This window comes from Globicephala melas, chromosome 5 (genome assembly GCF_963455315.2).
Source record: "Globicephala melas chromosome 5, mGloMel1.2, whole genome shotgun sequence".
Classification (NCBI taxonomy): Eukaryota; Metazoa; Chordata; class Mammalia; order Artiodactyla; family Delphinidae; genus Globicephala; species Globicephala melas.
Genome location: NC_083318.1, coordinates 117,355,975 through 117,376,940, shown reverse-complemented (window position 1 = coordinate 117,376,940; position 20,966 = coordinate 117,355,975). Strand labels below are relative to the sequence as shown.

The 20,966-nt window shown below is 36.8% G+C and overlaps 1 protein-coding gene across 12 annotated transcripts in view; it reads right to left on the bottom strand.

The window, feature by feature from the left end:
- INPP4B (inositol polyphosphate-4-phosphatase type II B) overlaps window positions 1-20,966 on the bottom strand; it is a 721,154-nt gene that overhangs the window by 157,823 nt on the left and 542,365 nt on the right. For all 12 annotated transcript variants that reach the window (XM_060299724.1, XM_060299726.1, XM_060299725.2 and 9 more), the window contains 3 exons: window positions 14,200-14,330; window positions 13,688-13,792; window positions 1,287-1,395 (listed from right to left, as the gene is read on the bottom strand). In XM_060299724.1, the coding sequence (XP_060155707.1) occupies window positions 1,287-1,395; window positions 13,688-13,792; window positions 14,200-14,330 (345 nt within the window). The remainder of the gene's footprint in view (window positions 1-1,286; window positions 1,396-13,687; window positions 13,793-14,199; window positions 14,331-20,966) is intronic.

The window sequence follows — 20,966 nt, the reverse complement described above, 5'->3', positions numbered from 1 at the left end:
CAAAAAAAGCTTAAAAAAATTTAAAAAACAAACAAAAAAACCCCCAAATAATGTATGAGTAATTAGGGTTTTGGTTCTCCTAGAAAAGTCTCATGTCTAAAGCATGAAAAGCTCTATAATATGCTCGGTTTTATTCATCCATGATTACTCAGGCCCAAGTTTTCCCAAATCAAAACTCTTACAGCTTTATCCCCATCTTTGGTTCCATTTTGTAATAATTTAATGAGTTGGGGATTCTTTAAAGAAAAATTTCCAATAGACAAGATGTAATGCTTTTCTTCTGTATTGCAACAAATATTCCTTAATGTAGATTTTCTTTCCTCCTGATAGATACTAATTGATGTTCTATACATTTTTCAAGTTTAACTCTTCTGTGTCACTATTCCCGTTTCTAGTCTCCACACCCTTCACCTGTCTTCTCCCAGCATTATTCACTCACATCTGTATCAGTGGTTCTCAACCCTGGCCACACATCAGTCTCACCTGGGAAGCTTTTAAAACTTACCAATGCCTGGGCTCCATTCCCAGAACTGACTTTATATGTCTGGGGTGATATCCTGGCATAGATAAAATATTTTAAAGCTCCAAAGGTGATTCTAAAGTGCAGCCAAGGTTGAGCCTGTATTCCACTCTTATTCTCATTTCAGTAAAGGGACGGCATCCCTCTCCCCATGCGGTCTGTCACTGAACTGATTTCCAACCTCCATGAATTACAAAGAAGGTGCCTCTCCCCTCAGAGTCCCTAGCTGGAACTCTGATGTCCACTCCCTGTTGAAATAATAAGGCAAAAGTACCACTTTCTGCAGCCAAAGGGTCTGGGGGAAGGATGTGACGATTAAAGGATAACCTGAGGGAGTTTCTATGTGGTAATGGGATAGTTATTTATGATGATTATGGCGATGCTTACTCTAATCTACACCTGTGATACAACCTCATAGAACTATATACCCTGCCCACCAAAAAACCAAAACCAAAACTAAACACAAAAAACTAGAGAAATCTTAATAAGGAGGTAGCTGAGTTAATAATATTGTATCAGTACATAGACAATTTCTTTAAAACAAGAAAGACATAAATATATATATATATGCATTGCTAGTTTATACGTTTATATAACAGGATATCAGTTACACAATTCTAACTTATTTTTAATGCTTTCTTCCTAAATAGGCTGGAGATGTCAAGAACTATTCATTGTGATGGACCAAGCTTCTTTATCCTAACCTGGTATACGAACTTCCCCAAAGAGAAGGTAAATATCATTAATGCATCCTGTCATCACTTACTTTCTTCTTTCCGTTTCAAATCTATGGAGTAGTTTCCGAAGACCACCATTCTTAAATCCCTGAAAATGCGCAGCTGGGGCTCCCACAGTGATGACATCGTAGAGAGCATCTGGAACAGGAATGGACAAGGAGATGAACACTTTGCAAACATTTATCTCCAACATGCTGTTTGCATTGAAGCCTACACACGGTGGGAAGTTTGAGAGATTATTCTGTTTGATTTTGCAGGAATAAAAATGAACTCACATCTCAAGGGGGCAAAGAGAAGCTAATCAATCTTTCTAAAAGCCACCTGTGCACCTAAAGAAGTTATAATATTTCCTTGACTTGTGACTACATCTTAATTATATGGTACTGAGTAGAACAGTATGTTATTCTATATACTTACTGAGGTAACATGTTAATTGGTCTTTTGTGTATTTTACTTTATTGAGTTTTGCATCATTTAATTTGCAATCATATTGAAATTCAACAGTAATGAACAATCTTTCAACCAAAAGTTGCCGAGAAAAGAACCAAAATATTATTGCATTTTGACTCAAGGGCAGAACAGTAATAGTGCATTTTAAAAATCTATACATAGTAGTTTCCTGCCTGTATATACTAAATCTTACACAATTTTGAATGCACGCAATTGAATTTTGCAATTTCCTTAGGTGACATAGAAAGAATACACAAAATGTCTCTTGATCTATTTTCCAGTGAGATACTTTGTTTTTTTTAAATAAAAAATCCATACATTTAAATTGAAACTCAATCCTTTGATCTTCAAAGCCATCAAGTTTGATACATATTAAATTTACCACTTCAAGACATGCCATCATTTTTACATTCTAATGAAAAGTACCCCCATAAGAAAGAAGAAAAAGTGAATGTCCTCTTGTTAAACTACATTTTATTTGAGAAACCTAATTTCATAGTAGATCCTTTTCAAATTGATTTTGGTATTGACACCTTGGCTGTTTTTCTGATCTCATTTACAGGGGAAACATAAATTATTTTATTAGCTTCAAGTAAACACCATAACTTCTTCACAGTGGTTCAATCCAAATGAACCTGAAATAGTTTTTTTTTTTTTTTTTTTTTTTTTTTTTTTGCGGTACGCGGGCCTCACCGCTGCGGAGCACAGGCTCCGGACGCGCAGGCTCCGGACGCACAGGCTCAGCGGCCATGGTTCATGGGCCCAGCCGCCCCGCGGCACGTGGGATCCTCCCGGACCGGGGCACGAATCCACGTCCCCCGCATCGGCAGGCGGACCCTCAACCACTGCGCCACCAGGGAAGCCCTTCTTTCTTTTTTTAAATAAAATATGTGTTAAATTGAAAAGACTTCAGCTGCACTCAGAGAACTCAAGGTCACAAAAAGAAATACAACCCAAACCAAATGGTTAGTAAAGATACTGAACAATCACTTAATGGATTGTTGGAGTGGTGAGCTCTTGTCCTTTTAAAAAGTCACTAATCAACTAGAAGTCATCTTTTCCTAAAATAGCAACACATTAGACTAGTGTGAAATTTTCAGATTTCTAGTCCAGGGGATTTTAGCCTAGGGCTAAGAAGAGGGTTTTAAGATGCCCAGGGATGGATGGTGAATTGTATTGGTGCATCTGTTCTACTTCATGGAAAGGGGTCACAGCTTTTTTGAACAGTCATGAGATCCCCCAAAAGGGGCCAACTAAAGACTTGTCTACCTGCATTTATCTGAGAAACCTGAGGATCTTGAGAAGTTACCTGCTTTGTCTGAAGTCCCAAAGACATTATACCCAGGACCTTCTAACTTCTAACCCAGGGATGGAGAACCAGTGATTTAAGTTATTGACTGGACCCTGAGTCCCTGGCTCCGGATCCCAGCTCTGCCATGTATAAGTTGTGCAGCATTGGGAAAACTACTAACCCTTTCTATGTCTCAGCTCCTCAGCTAGAAAATGGAGTGCAAAGTAGTAAAAAGAGGTTAGCATTCAGTAAGTATTGTTTATGATTATTTTCCCTATAGGAAGTAATCCTACCAATTAAGCAAAGAAAGCTGATATTTTAACTTTTGCTTATTTCTCCATAAAAATAAACTTTTCAGTCTGAAAAGGAAAGTGATTCTGAGGCTCAGTCTTCTGAATAAGATCAGTTCCTGTGTTAATCTAAACTAAATACAAAAAAAAATCAACATGATGTTGTAATGAAATACACTGCATTTCTGCTATAACCTGGGTGACCAGCAATACCAACAATATACCAAAGTGACTATAAACTGTATCCACATGTCCCACCAAGCCCAAATTAAATGCATTCCTAACTCAATTTTCAAAAAAAGTTGTCTATGGACTTTCACTGGATCCAAAAAAACTTGTAGCCTTTCCAACACCACCCAGCAAGAGGGGAAGGATGAGGGAAGTGGAAATCTGAGCGGAGAAAGCAGTCTTAATTGATGGAGATTAAAATGACTTGATTATGCAAAATTTGCAAAACCATTTGTCTTTCTCTGTCTGGCTTAGTTCACTTAGTATGATAATCTCTAGGTCTGTCTATATTGCTGCAAATGGCATTATTTCATTCTTTTTTATGGCTGGATAATATTCTATTGTGCTGACTTTTCCTGCTTTTCTTTTCTGGTTCCCTGTGACCCATGTAGACACTTTATTCCTTTAAGTCTTCCAGTAAAGTCTTCAAGACCTGAAGATCATTTCCAATTTCTCTCTTTCCCTCAGCATCATATCTGATCAGTTCTAACAACTCTGCTACCAAAATTTTATTCTCTCTTATACATGTTAAACATCTTTACCTTAATTTTTTTTTTTTTTTTTTTTTGTGGTACGCGGGCCTCTCACTGTTGTGGCCTCTCCCGTTGCGGAGCACAGGCTCCGGACGCGCAGGCTCAGCGGCCATGGCTCACGGGCCCAGCCACTCCGCGGCATGTGGGATCTTCCCGGACCAGGGCACGAACCGGTGTCCCCTGCATCGGCAGGTGGACTCTCAACCACTGCGCCACCAGGGAAGCCCTTTACCTTAATTTTGATCTTCCTCATGTCTTGTCAAGATTCCTACTGCCTCTTCAGTCCTAGCCTCTATGCATTCACAATGCAGTGGATTGTTTCTCCTATATGGGTGGCCATTCAATAACTCTGCCCAAAACACAGGCTTTGAGACTTATACCCCTCCACATATCTTTCAAATATAAATAGAAGAACATTCAAATGTCTCAGCATTATGCATGTTTTAAGTGCTCAATAAATGTCAACAAATAGATAAACTAATATTTTGAGGGAAAATTCAGTTTGTCATGTTTGCACTCAGATCATACATGGAATTACTATTCTTAGCTGAAGAATAAAAATTTTAGATACACTATCCAGAAACACATATATTAGAATCTGGAATATATGTATACATATTCTCCAGGGTATGGGAATGAATATATATCCATTCATGAATCACATTCTGTAGAATAACAGAGAGCTTATGATTATCACATGCAAAACAAAGAAATTAGACCCTTACAGCAAGCACAAAAGAATCAACTCAAAAAGGATTGAAGATTTAAACATAAGATGTAAAGCTGTGAAAGTCCTAGGGAAAAAACATAGGGAAAAGGTTTCATGAAATTGCTCTTAACAATGATTTCATAGAAATGACACAAAAAGCACAAGCAATGAAAACAGAAATAAACAAGTGGGACAACATCAAACTAAAAAGCTTCTGCATGGCCAAGGAAACAATCAGTAGAGTGAAATGGAAATACACAGAATTAGGAGAAAATATTTTCGAATCATATATCTGATGAGATTAATTTCCAAAATATATAAGGAACTCCCACAACTCAATAGTAAAAAAAAATTAATAACCTGCTTATAAAATGGGCTAATGACTTGAATAGACATTTTGCCAAGAAGACATAAAAATGGCGAACAGGTAAATGAAAAAATGGTAAATGTCATTAATCATCAGGAAAACACAAATCAAAACCACAATGACATATCACCTCACATTTATAAAATAGCTCTTATCAAAAAAAAAAAAAAGACAAGTGTTGGCCATGATGTGGAGAAATTGGAACCCTTGCACACTGTTGTTGGTGGGATGCAAAATGATGCAGCTGCATCAGTATGGAGGTTCCTCAAAACATTAAAAATACAACTATTATATGATCCAGCAGCCCCACGTCTGGGTGTTTATACAAAAGAATTGAAATCAAGATCTTGAAGAGATATTAGCACTCCTGTGTTCATTGCAGCACTAATTATAATAGCCAAGACATGGAAACAGCCTAAATGTCCATCAACAGGTAAATGAATAAAGGAAATGTGCTGTATACATACAATGGAATACTATTCAGCCTTAAAAAGGAAGGAAATTCTGCAATATGTGACAGCATATATAAACCTTGAGGATATTATGCTAAGAGAAATAAGCCAGGTACAGAAAGACAAATACTGCATGACTGCACTTATATGAGGTATCTAAAATGGTCAGTGCATGGTATCAGAAAGTATGTTAAGTTAATCTGTATTACTTGATGTTAACTGCGATTCATTGGTCAAGGTGATATCGGCCACTGCCTAGAGTTGATTCTTCACTGTAGAGCTACTAGGTATTTGAAGGGACATACTTTAAGATTATGCAAGTCTCCTGTTTCTGTTTAAACTGGTACCCATTACTTTTAGCATCCACTGATGAACCTTGCCTGTGGCAATTACTACTGTTCAAATGGTAATTTTCCATTTCCCTCATTCTTGCCAAATTTATTCATTGGAATTCTTCTGGAAGGAATAGATGACCCTTCTTCTTCCTTCATGTGTTTATTCAGTTATTTATTAAGATCAATATGAGTATTTTGTTCTTTGATTCATAATCCAACCCTAGCTTTATGTTTAACTTGTTCCAGCTTTGTCCACTGGGAGCCCCTTTGGAATGGCTCCTGTATCACTTTTTTTGCCCCTTCTGTTTTTTGTTTTGTCTTATTTTATTTTATTTTGCTTTTTGGTTTTTGGACACTTCCTTACTTTCTAGAGCCACAAGATACTCCAGACTCATATTTTCCCTGCCGCAGCCTTGGAATCAACCAGCTTTCCAAGGAACCCTAGTTCTTTTTATTGGAGAATGGTGTTCAGAAATTAATTACTATGAGCAATTACACTCATTTCTACTGCTTTCAATCCCTTTCAGTAGCTAGAGCTAGAAAATATATGTATGTGTACTAACTTGTGCACACACATCTATATTTATCCATCTAGCCACTGCTCTATCTATACTGTACTAACAACGACAACAAAAACCATGAGTCAATGCTGTTACCTCTGACTTCAATTCAGCCTCACAAGATTCCTTCTAGCCTTCCTTCCTTATTTCTACCTTCTCTCCCTGACATTGAGAAACTTGACTCTCCCTATCCACATATTTAAATATATGGTCAATCCTAGTGAAAAATAAAACAGCTTCAGAATTGTTAACCCTACCTCTGTAAGAAAAAAAAATTACTAACGAATGTACAGTGTTTGTAGTGTTTTTTAATTTAGCATTACAATATCTAGTCCTTTCCAAAGTTTACATAGGCCAGGTCCTTTCTTTCCCAATCTTTTCAGTAAATTATCATTTTTATAATTATCTTTACCATTAATTATCATTTTAAACAAGATAACAAAAGTAAGTTAATAAAAGCAGGTTGGAAATATGAAATTCTATGGAAAACTTACACAATAATTAGTAGCACAACAGTCACGATTTGAAAAAAATAAGAATAGAAAGGGAGCCAAGGTGCAGGTACCAAGAAGTAAATATAGAAGCATTCCCCAAATATTCTTCACTTTTGGACTTCACAGAACACATTTCAAATAAGCAAGTGGAAAATAGTACTACTGTGGTTCAGCAGAGCTAGAAGTGCAGTATCTTATCTATATTCCAGAAGCCATGTCTCCCATTTCCCAAGCCAACCATAATATCCCATTAGAATCAAGAGGTCTTCTCTGCAGGGACACTAGAGTTTCTGTCTGGATACTGAAAGAGCAAATAAGGTCTCTCTTTTGCCTCTCTCACTTTTCTCTGTTGCCTTTTGATTTTACCCATCTTGATTAGAACCATCTCTCAAAAAGCTGGGATCTTTATGTCCACATTTTACAGAGGTTCAAAGAGATTAGGCTTAAATAGTGTTTGCACATTTGAGTTTCAAAGAGTTGCTCTGAGGTATTAACTTTTAAACAGTGATTACTGTGATACTGTGATTTATAATATGAAATAAATATTTGGTCTTCGTCCCCTTTTCTGGCACAGAGTTCCCCAAACCCTGGGAATTTCCTAAGTGTTGAGAGCCACAAAGGTGTCTTCTGTTAGGTTAATGAGGTGACTTTTGGACTGCACCTAAGGATAGGGGCTGGTGGCCAGTGAAACCAACCATGAGATTAGAGGGTTGAAACTTTCAGTCCTTTCTCCTTTGACTCCCCTACGGAAGAGGGGCTGAAGGTGAGTTCAATCCCAATGGCCAATTATTTTATCAATATTGCCTGTGTAATGAAACCTCCATAAAACCCCAAGAGGACAGGGTTTGGAAAGCTTCCAGGTTGGTGAACACATGGAGGTGCTGGGGGAACTCAGAGAGCATGAAAGCTCCACGCCCTTTCTCCATACCTTGCCCTATGCATCTGTTGCACCTGACTCTTCCTAAGTTCTCTCCTTTTATAATAAACAGTAATCTAGCAAGTAGAATGTTTTTTCTGAGTTTTGTGAGTCTCTCTAGCGAATTAATCAAATCCAAGGAAGGGGTTGTGGGAACCCCTGATTTATAGCCAGTTGGTCAGAAGTATGGGTAACTACCTGGAATTTCAATTGGCATCTGAAGTAGAGGGCAGTCTTGTGGGGCTGAGCCTTTAACCTGTGGAATCTGATGCTGTCTCTGGGAAAATAATGTCAGAATTGAGTTGAATTGTAGGACACCTAGTTTGTGGCTCTGGAGAGTTGCACAAATGAGGGTGGGGGAAATCCCCTTCCCACAATCATAAATAACTAAAGAGTGGTTCTGAAGAAAACAATTAGAAAGTAGCTGCTCAACTCTATTCTCAGAATTTATATGATTTTAAGCAAAAGAAAACAGCTTTGTTCTTCAGCTATTAGGTATTTTTGGTTTATCATATAATCTGAAATAAGAACATACTGTGTACAGCTGTATAATATGTAATTTTAATTGAGACAGTTTCTGTCACAATTAACATTGATCACTAATATTTTTAAGTATCAGCATTCTTTATGGAAATCACAAAAATCACAAGACTCCAGGGAGTCTTAAAAGTTTGCAACTGTTATTTGATAATTATCAGTTACCAATACCACAGTACTGGAACAGCTAGGTTTATCTCTTTTAGCCCCTTCATCCTTGAATTTCACTTGCAATTACTACATAAATAGTAGATAGATCTATGTACACCAAGGGAATTATTTTTTGGCCTCTTAGTTTAGTTAATGAAGAATGGTATACACTTACCATACCATACTCATTCTTGGCTACAGCAGTCGTACTCCTTAAAATTTAGTTAGAATTAACTGTAATTGACTGTTTTCCTCTAGAAGAAGTCAGATATACAAAAAAAAAATCAATAAAAAATTAAAATTCTAAGACAACAATCTGATCAGTGATATTTGTCTCACTTTAAAATTTCCTCATTTTATCCTGCTGTTTAAGTTATGTATCTTTGTGACATGAATAGCCCTTAACTTTCAGATTTTTGGTACTCAATTATAAAAATCTAAGTGGGCATTTTATTTTAAAGAAAAGTCAAGCAAAATAAGTGTAAAGTCTTTTTCTCTTTTTTTTTAAAAAATATAATATGCCTCTCTTCTTTCTTTGATATTTTATGCTTCAACAATTCCTTGGCTTTGTGAAAATTTCATCATATACACCATATGAGGAAAGTGGAGTTCAAATCGTTGAGTCTTGTCAAACTAAAGATACAAGGTTGGTTTGAAATCTAATAGTAGGGCTGCCTCATAGCCTTTTAAAAGCCATTTAATAATAGAAATGAGATAGTAAGTCTATTTTTTCTCAGAAGATCTCTTTAAAATTCCTACAACTATAAAAAGAGTGCTGATGAAAAAAAAAATGTAGACATGCTGATCTCATTTCAAGGAAAAATTTAAGCATAATCCCTGACTTTAAAATGACCCACAAAATGACTTCGACATGAATCTCAAGACAAGAGGGAATTCTAAGGGAAATCTGTTTCAAAATAGTCCAAGCAAGTTGGCATGATGATTAAACATATCTAAAAGGTAATTGCACTTCACTGATGAGGTGATACACCTGAACTCTTGAGACACAGAAATCAGGGAGATCTAAATAGCTCCTCTTGTCTCCTCCTTCCTTCCGTGTAGAGATTAGAAGACTAAGGGGCAGAGAGGTTAGCTGACTCATCCATATTAAACAGTAAATCCTGGCCGATCTTGCATTTGATTATAGCCACAGCTTTATGATATAATATAGTAGGTTCTTTCTTTTTTTTTTCCTTTCTTTCTTTCCCTTTCCTTCCTCCCTCCCTCCTTCCCTCCCTCCCTCCCTTCCTTCCTTCCCTTTTCTCTCTCTTTTCTATGTACTATATGCTATTGTATATATATATATATATATGTATAAAACATACAAACTAACTTAAACATAGTATAATAACACAAGAATCCATACTGTATAATATTCACAACTGTTTTTCTATGAAAGTAAAATATACTGGAGAGGGAAACTGTCTTCTTAATTTCAGGGATTTGTGTTATTGTTGTCACTGCTGCTAAGATCTCTATTGTGGTGGGTATTCTATTTGTTGCATTTAAGTAATGCTCAAAGATGAAAAATTAACTTAATGGGTCTGGGGGCACCTGAAGTTAAAGGAAGGTTATTTCATTTGTCCGTATGAGACATGATATCATAGTTCTGCTGTTACTTGTTTCAAGAGCTGGACATTAGCCTTGTCTTTGGTGAACCTGCCTGCTCCTGTTTGCATAGCTACCTCTCCAAATATAAGAGACATATTAATCAAATGTGGATAGATGAAATTTACTAATGGTAAGAATTAAAATAGATGTAGACTACATCCAAATAACTCACCAGTGAAATACCAAGGCTTGGCCAATCTTACTTGCATCATTACCTGGAAGAATGTTGTCTGTAATTCAGCTAAACATTCAAATCAGTAACCATGGATCTTAAATACATTTAACTTGATTCATTTAATCTGCTAAATATATGTTATATAAGCAAGTAGAAAATCAGATTGACTACCATCTAACTTTTAACCATTTTATTTTTCAAGTAAAGAAAATCAAAGCTCAGAAAGGTTATCAACTTGGTCAAAATAAAAAAAAAAGTAAGGGGTAGAGTCCCCCAAATTCAGTCAAGATTTTAATTTCTATTATAATACATAGTTGGTGATATAGTCTGTAAACACCTACTTTAACTGAATTTCAATTTAAAATAACATTTAAACTTCTAAAAACTTAAATATTTTAAAAACATATATTTAATATTATACATAGGACATGCATATCATATATATATATGAGTAGCCTTGGGGAAAGAAACCAGCATGTAATAGAATTCAGTACTTTCGAATTAATTCTTGGCCGTTAGACTCTCTAGTCCTTTCCCCCATTTACTCCTTAAGTCTTCAAAGAAAGGAATCAGTCTTTCTGAAAACTATGTCAAAAACCCTCTAGTTGATGAGTTGTACCCTAGTTCCGTAACTTCAAAATATTGCTTTTCTCTTTACTGTTTGATATTTGTCATCACAAATAAGAAATTCTTTTATATATCCCATTATGGGTTGAACTGTGCCCCCACTCAAGAAAGATATCTTAGAATATGACCTTATTTGGAAATAAGGTTTTTACAGATGCAATCAAGTTGCAATAAGGTCATTAGTGCAGGTCCTAATCCCACATGACCTAATCCAAAATGTCCTTAATGGGGAACTTTGGACACAGAAACAGACACAGAGAAGATGGTGTAAAGGCATAAAGGGGAACGACATACAAAGACGGAGGATCTGTGGGATGTACCAACAAACCAAAGAAAACTAAAGACTGCAGGAATACCGTAAGAAGCCAGGTATGGAAGGAGGCAAGAAGGAATCCCCTGTCAGTTTCAGAGGACGCACTCCTCTGCCAACACCTTGATCTTTAGACTTCTAGCCTCCAGACTGTGAAGCATTGCATTTCTGTTGTTTATGACTCCCACTTGGTGATACTTTGTTATGGTGGCTCTAGGAAACTGATACATATCCCACTAAACTAATTAGAAGAAATTTTGTTTGCTTTTCTAAATATCTTTCTTTTAGTTGCCAGTTTCTTCCTTTTACACTGGAGCAACAAAAACTAACTGCCTTGTATCATCCCAGTTCACTCTAGTCTATTTTCAGAAATTACCTTAGAGAAAACAGCATAATGTAAATGGTTCTTTTGTTTTCAAGAAATAAGTATAAAGTAAAAGGCCACATAGATAATAATTTCTCTTTGTGTGGTGGATGTATTTTAAGGATTATCACCAAATATTTAAATGCACATTTAAAATATAAATTCCTATCAATTTGGCTTCAACAAACTATCTGGTTTGATGATACTGCTACCCATCCATGGCTGTAACCTGATTAGTCACAGTACTTGCATGTGATGATTTTTCTAAAATGCCTCTCTAAATCATCCTTTCTCTAAATCTCGCTACTTCTTTAGTTCAAGATTTCAACGTCTCTTAATAGGCTCTTAACTGATTACTTTCCTCCAATTTTAACAGTCCTGATAAAACTGACAGATCCGTTTTGTTCCAGTGATAGCAAATGCCACATGTATCATAAAAACTATTATTGTTCATTCTATGTGTTTTACGTGGTCTAGTTCACTTAATCAGGAAGGAAAAGACAGTGCTTAGAAAGATTAAATAACAGGCTTAAGGTCATATATAAAGTAGTAAAGCTGAAATTCTGTTCCCCTCCAAAATATATAAACTTTTTTACTATATCATAAAAGTCTCTTCATATAGGCCATTAGGGAAAAAAAAGTTATGCTGGTTGTCAGATAGCTTTTGAATGTTGCAGCTTCTTTATGACCTTGGTTTTGATGATTTTTTAAAAACCATTAGATATTGTTATGTTCAAACTATTAACAGACACTCAGTATTCAGGGAAGAATTCCTGAAAGCCTCAGGCCAATCCATCTCATTTTTAATTCAGTTGACATAATTTTTGGTGAACAGGATGCAAGTTAAAATTTCAGATAGTTGATAAGGGTTACCGAAGATAATACAATTATATATCAGAATGATTTTAACTACACTTGAACTTATACGTTAGCTAGTTGTGTATACACAATCAGTATGCACCAACTTGAAAAATTTAATTTTTCTGATTATAAAACTTCAGGTAATTTTAAAACAGACAGAGATTTTATTTTAATTTTTTAAAACTCTGACCTCTAACCTGTAGCCTCATCGTGACAATGGCTACAATATTGGGTGTTAGAATGCTTCTTTAGATGTATCTGTGTATGTGCATGTTTGTATGTATATGTTGATAGACTCAGCATAAAGGATTTGATGATCTAAAGTAACTTTTAGCTTCCTAGGAAGATGAGTACCCATAGGATGACCATAGCATTTATGATTCAGAGAGACCTTTGAGATGGAAAGGATGTGGAGGGCATCATTAACAAAGATGCTGGACAAACAGGCATAGTATGGGACTTCTGCTGATAAATAAGGGCAGGTGGCCACCCTAAATATGCACAAAATTGATACAGCAATAAGTTAAAGAAAAGGGAGATGAGAAGAGTATTTAAAATATATTTTACTGAGAAATGGCAAGGAATTACTTGAGTGGCAATGAATTCAACCCCATATCATTCACTCTAGAACTATTCAGGTATGTTATGAAAATCTATGTGTATTTTCTTGAAAAATGTCTCTCACAACCAAGTACATCAAAATACTGTAGCACCTTCGATCTGATAAACCCGCTTCTCATAGGGAAGTGGGTGATTCTGGTGATAGCCACCACTAAGTCGGAGAAATAGCACATGAGTCCATCTTTGGACTCTGGTTTCTCAGGATAGGCACAAAATGAATGAGTCTTGTTTTTCTTTTTCTCTAATTCAAACAGTAGCACAATGGGGAGTTATTAGGCATCGTTGATAATACTTAATAAAGCTAATACTCATTTGGCATAGTCACCTGTAACTCAATTCAGGTGGCATATTTACAAAGCATTGCCCAGAAACACAGCAACGAAAATGTAATGGTTTCTTTTGTAGTATCTAGGGTCATTATCAGCTTCAATTGTTTCATCTTCACCTTTATATAACTGCTAAAATTTCTAATTCTGCCAATAGTCAAGCCTTTTAAAGAAGTACACACTAATATAATTTGCCCATTTGAAAAAGAATACTATATACTACCTTTCAAGTGAGGGCTGTGTACGTGCATTCTTTGCAGATGTAGGTTTATCGGAACAAATTCTAATGTTTTCTCTCCTTTGCTGCTGCTTGATTTGAAAGAGGACCCTAGGTGGAAAAAAAAAATTAAACATCATTAGTAAATAAATAGTGTGTCTGTGTGTGTGTGTGTGTGTATGTGTGTGTGTGTTGAAAAGTATATTTGACATAGAAAAATGTTATAAGAATTTCAGAAAGAAAAACATATTCTGTATGAGTGGATTTTCTTCTCAGAAATTTAATTTAAAAAAATTCTCAGTTACCCCTATAATGATACCATGAGGTAAAATAGTGCAATTTTTTCTTCTTTGTTTTTCATGCCAAGATGGTAGAGTTGGAAATAAAAGTTTTCTGCTTTTTGTTTTTTGTTAAATCTTGACTTTTCTATGTCCAGAACAACAGTATTTATTATTGTTTTCACATAACATACATGAAATTCATTTCAGTTTGAATATGTAAAGTCATTGATTTCATACCTGTTTCCTTGCTGAGTTCTGTCAGAATGTCTTGGTACATATTCACCATTTGATCACAGTGAGTAAGGACATTTTTTCGTAGATTGTCCCAGTGTGGAGAAAGCTCACCAAGTTCTTTTAGCTCCTGGTTTCTGTTACAATGAAAAAGAAGAGAAAATATTTATTTTGATCTTAAACCCACAGACACAAAATGCTTAATCATGGTTGCCAAACTAACTGATTCACCATCCCTTTCAGGAAAGCTCTGTGCTTATTAGGAAAAAAAATCATTTTAACACAAAGGAAGAAGTGACTAGGTTAGGCCATACAAACATTAAAAGTCCTGTATGTCAAAGAGCAAAAAAAAAAAGGTTTAAATTTATTGATAAAAATTTCACAAAGATGGCAAAGACTTATTATCCTTAATATATATAGAGGCCATTCAGTTAAAACAAAACAAAACAAAACACTAAACCTCAATAGAGAGATAGCTAAGTTCTAGGCTTTGACGATCCCACATGAAATAATTTGGAAAGGGTTATCTGACTGTGAAGGAAACACAAGCTAATCACGGAATCTAGTTTATATATAATATAGCTGTAATCTTTCTAAAGCCCATAAATAGTATGATCAGGTATGATTTTACTGGTCTCAATTTCTCCTAAGGACAATTTAAGTAAATACTGTATGCCTATATTTTGTCCCCTCTTTATCAAAAGAAGAGCTAATCAAGATCTAGGTTTTAATTATTAACTTTAATTCTCTACCCTTTAGCCATGTTAATATAAGTCATCAGAATGCCTTTTTAAATTATAATGATAAATGGTTTAATATGCTTCTTGGTTAGATTTCTCATTCATTTCTATAACCTTTTACCAACAACATTTTCATGAGGCAGTTTAACCAGCAGTAATGAAACTTCTTTGCTATTTTGGCTGTGAAACATGCTAAATACCAAGCTAATAAATTCAGAAGATGTAGAAGCTTTAACATCCTGTTAAATTCAGGAATAACGGATGGTGTGCAAAAATGTGACTTGCTTCCAAATGCTTGTAGCTGCCTTTGTTTGATTTCAATGGGAATGCTATATAGTATTGCTGCATCTTCCATTTGAGGTCTTCACAATTTTTGTGAACATTAATCTCATTCTCAACTTTTCCACAGATTAACTTTCATCAGACAACATTCATGGAAGTAATTAATCAATGGACAATGGGAGTAAAGGAAATTCATGACCAAAGCGGGGTTAGGGGAGAAGGCTGAAGAGTGGGGAAGTCAAGTTCTCTGTGTGGACTCAGATGGTAGGGTATTGAAATTCAGGACAAAACAAACAGATAATTCCAAAAGCTGGAGATATCAAGTCTAGAAGAATCTGGACAATTAGGTCAAATCTGAGGTAGAGAGCAAATGTGATATGTCAACTTAATATGTAAGATTTTGGGTTTTACTTTCAATATATGGTTATAATAGAAATCTTAACTAGGTATTATTGTTTAACACTAATAAACGCACCATGGGTTTACAATTTATGTTGTCTCTGAATTCCTATCAGAAATAATAATTATAAGGGAGGTGGCGATGGAGGGGACGGTAAGAGTGAAGCCCCTGACTACGGTGTGGAATATTGGGGTGGAGTACACCTCCCTGCCCAAGAGGAGTCCGACAAAGTGTGATCAGAAAATCTTAGCGTTCTGTAGGGAGTGACTTGAAGGAAGCCGGGAGGAATCTACAAACTGGGGTTTAAAATTCATTACACTCCTCCAATATGTCAAAACTTACATATAGGAATAACTAGACGAAACCTGGCGTTCACTGCTTTTTTGTTCTAAGAGAGGACATTAAACAGATACACATTCTGAAAGGGACAGACAAACAACATAAGGTTTCTCTGCATTAAAAAAGTTCAGGGACTTCCCTCGTGGTTCAGTGATTAAGACTTTGCCTTCCAATGCAGGGGGTGCGGGTTTGATCCCTAGTCGGGGAGCTATGATCCCACATGCCTTGCGGCCAAAAAACCAAAGTATAAAACAGAAGGAATATTGTAACAAATTCAATAAAGACTTTAAAAATGGTCCACATCAAAAAAATCTTTTTTAAAAAAAGTTCAAATATAGGAGAACTATAGAATAAAGGTATAATAAACTAGAGTAATGAAAAAGGTGTAAAACAAAATGGGGCAGAGTAAGAAAGTAAGTTTTTAGAAAATGAAAGAAATTAATTACATTAATACATTAAAATAGAGAAGATAATTGGCTGCATGAAAATCAGTAAACTTTTCAATCAGGAAGGCTAGGGCTGTTTGTATTATATTTTGATTTGTCACTCAGTAAACAAAAACTTTAGCATCTAAGAGCCTTGTTTTATATCTCCATCCACGTTCTCTGGAAGGCAGGGCCTGAGATCAAGCAATCCCAGGTCAGTCAGAGGGAGGTAAGAAGGGAAGTGCTGAAGGGAAAAAGCGAAAACAGGCATAACGTCGTTCGTTATCAAGCTGGGCAGAACTTCACAAGAAAACACAGCTGGTTAGGTGGCCATGTGGAATGACTTCAGAGAAGTCATACGGAATCTCTGCACCTTGGAACAGATTGTTAGATGGAGGAAAATGCATTTATATGCCAGTTCCTTACCATCCACTCTATTTCACTGGTAAAGATTCATCTGATGGGACTTTAGCTCCTCTGTACTTCTAGTTATGCAATCTGTCTCCTCCAGGCAGCCACTGGGGGGGCAATATTCCAGTGGAGACAGAACTTTCCTGGGTCTGGTAACATATAGGTGCCAAGTCCACTCTGGATACTTCCACGGCAGATGGCATTGGGTGCATGATGATGGCTGGTCTTCACCTTGAGGGAGACTGATAAGCTGGTGGCATCAGGAGATAAGGTGACAATGGTGTCACCAGTTGGGGTTCTCCATTGAGCAAGTGGTCAAAACTTGAAGACACATTCCAGTTAAGCCAGCACAGAAAAGCACATAAACTGAGCCCAGGAGGGGCTCTCCATTGAGCAGGTGGTCAAAACCTGAAGACGTGTTGGTGGTGAGCGGGCATAGGAAAACACAAAAACGGGGCCCAGGACAGGCAACTTCTTGCACAATTCCGATCCATTTATGAAATCCAGATAGCATATAAGACAACGTTCTTCATCTTCTGCAAGAGGGAAGTTCAAGTACAATCCTTCAAAATGACGGCCAGTTGCAACTTCCCAAAGATTTAAAGAGAAGCAGCGAACCAAGCACAACAGTCAATACTCCAGCTGATTCTGGGGCCCTTAGCTCGTGGTATTCATCATTCTACCACTCATTTCAAATTTGCCTCATACTCCACTGGCATTTCTGGAGTGCTGCCTTGTGAGGTCACCTAGACCTTAATCTGAAGACATTAGGCTCTTCGTTTCCTTGCTGTTATGGAATTTTAGTTGTGGCAACTTCCCATGCACTTCTGGCCATGGAACACCTCTGAGTTCTAGATAAATTTCTCTTTGCTCAGCAGCCCTATTTCCCCATGGTGATGAGCACAGTATCTCTTACTATCTTTACTGGTCCACTTAGTTAGGAATGTACGGTAGTCAGATCACACATGAAATCAACCACAACTTCCAGTTAAGTGGGACTTTTAATGGGTCCCCTGACAGAACGCCTGTCCCCATACTCCAAGAACCAGGATTCTAACTGGCAAAGTCTAAGGCTGTAGGGAAAGAAAGCGCAGATCCCCAAAAGTGGGGCGCTGTGATTGATTATAAGGGCTAACCCTTTCTTCTAGAGGTGGTTATTTTAGCTATAGCGGGCACAACATCCTATACCAGCTGTTGGTTTAGCATATAAACTTCATCCTGGAGGATAGTACCCCAACCCTAAGTTTTTTTACCCAAGCTGGTACCTTAGCTGAGTCTTTCATGGTTAATATTATTCCACTGTTCTATCAGGTCTGTGGCTTTTGGGTGGAGGGGCATGCAGTGATTACAAACTCATGTCGCACCTCATTTTACGTAGCACTTGTCCTTTGGTTGGAGCAATGTTATGTGGGACACCAGATCATTCTGTAAGCCATCAGATGGGGGTGCCAGCAGTGGCACTGTGAGCAGAAAAGGGAAACACGTATTCAGACTGTGTTTCATGTCCCAGGATAAACTGCTGCCCTTTCCAAGGTCAAAGGGATGCAACGTAATTGACCTGCCACCAAAGAGCTGCTGGGTCTCCCCCAAGGAATGGTACCATATTCGTGTCCATTGCCAATCTATTTCTGGCATTTAACATTTAGCAGTGGCAGTAGCTATATCAGCCTTGGAGAGGGAGGCCACGCCTTTAGGTCCATGTATAACCCCTGTGTCTGCCACCAAGGCCATTCTCTTCATGGGTCTGTTTCACAAACTCTGGAGTGTCCAAGAAAGGAGTCTGGCTAATCCATGGGCAGGTGATAATGTTCTCTGGTCATAAAGAGTATTTGCTTTCTGATGGGCATGGCTCAGGCATACTTGTGCTCACTCCTATAAGCCCATCTACATACCCTTGCCCATACTCCTTGAATCCAATCTTCTAGTCTTATTTCTTCCAGGCCCGTGAAGCCATTCACTTTGCTAAACTTAATATATATCCATACCTCAGGCCATCTCTCCCTCTAAATGATTAACAGTCATACTGTTTCTCAGATCTCCCCACTGGATGGATTTTCTTCATTATTGACCTTAAGGTCCACCTAACACATCAGGCTGACCCATCTTTTTAAGAGTTTGAGTGTTTTCTTCCTCCATGAGTTAATCAGAATGCAAGACAAGCATCATAAGATAGAGGTACTAACATGAGATCAGTGACATGAGACTCTGGGACAGCTCTTTACGATATATGCTCATACCTCCTGGATCTGCTTAAGCCCAGTTCCGAATGTATCACTCCCACCACACAATACATTACTCCTACATCATACAATGGGATCACAGTAGTACCCAGTTCACAATGGGCAGCTCTAGGCCCAGAGTCATTCTGTGTCTAAATCATCAGGGGTTTAGTCTCTAACTAGGGCCCAGTATCACACTGGGATGATGCAGGAGCCACCAGTACATTTCAGAACCCTAAAGGTCTGCACTGAAACAATCCTACCTGAAGTTGCTGAAGCCTCCACAGGGCAGCATTATTTCTCACCATGGATACGTTCACACCCATTGTTCAATCTCATGTACCCAAGGGCTGGCAACACAGTTAGGAACTTTGGAAATGTTCCTCTTCCTTGGGCTCTATTTGACACACTCTGCTTCTCCAGTAATGGTTATATATATATATACACATATATATATACTATATTTTTGATAAATATGATATATATGACTTTCATACATATTTATGACATATATATGACTTTTATATACATAAAGTCTGAATGGTATATGCATCAGAAATATAGTTCAAATCACAGCAATTATTTATGTACATAGATGAAGAAGGTCCTTTTTGTGTATGTATATGTATGTGCTATATTCCTGATTTCCTCCATTATTTGTCATTGAACCAACATATGTTAGAGGTGGAGCAACCATATGTGCCAGTTTACACCTGTTACTCCATTGTAATTATCAGCACCTCTTTCATTTGCAAAATATCCCTTTAAATGACCCAAGTTTTAGGATATCAGAATTAACATATCCTTTTTGATATAGTAAAAGAAAACAACAGCTACAAACTCACAGAATGTCATGGCTGGAAGGAAATTTAGGAAACAATTTGAAACCTCTTGCTTCACAGATGGAGGCATCTAAATAAAGCTGCTTGTTAATCTCAGAGTCACTAGAAAAACATAAGCCTTTTAGACTATAATTCTATACCAACTCTTTTCTCACCCCATAAGATTCTCCACTGTACGAACAAAGAAATACAAAACAAATTAACAAAATTCCAAACAATAAACACAGTGCCTTGTTTATGAAGGTACTCAATGAACATATATGGAGTGAAGGGGTGTAGAACCTGGAGCTATTGACTTCTAGAATCACATTTATAAACTCTCATGTACTTTTAACATTAAACCTGAACAAAGGGTAAGTTGTAAGTTGAGATTTTTTTACTTCTGTATCTTTCAGTTCAAATGGCATGGCTACTAGGTATGCAGTAATAAATAATCTCTAAAATATGTTCAAGTGCAGAGTGGTGTCTAGTATTCTGAGACTCACAGATAATGGCCCCTGTGGTCCAGTCTGCATGTTGCCACCTTCATCTAAACAGAAATCTGGCATCAACATTATAATTAAACAGTTACACATCTTTACTAAACCTTTGGTGTGAATGGAAAAAGTGATAAGCTGTGTAAATGCATTTTTAATCCATTAAAAAATATATTTTTTAAAACACTCCGCTATCTATTAACATTATCATTTTACTCACAGTAACACCTTGTGCTTTCAAAAGCTGTCTCCTTTAATTGCTACCTTACAACAATGACAATGAATATTTCTTTCTGGAAAATCCACTGCCCTGCTAAACACACACAATCTCTTATGAATTCCCTACCTTACTCTCACTAAAGTTCTATTTTTAAAACAAATTTTCTAGCTTGTTTCTAATTCTTTCCAATTCTCCAAGACTCCAATAGGTAGGCACAGGAAGTTGAAAAGAAAAGACTGAATATTCAAATACTAATAAGCTTGGGCCGCTTACACATTAAAGTTCTCTTGGCACTTACTGCCATCCATCCACTTTCACTTTGCTACCTACAAAAATAAAAGGCAAATCATATAAAATATGTCTCCAAAGGAGACAGGTGATTGCTAAGGCCTACTTGAGAAATACCTAATGCTCTATGG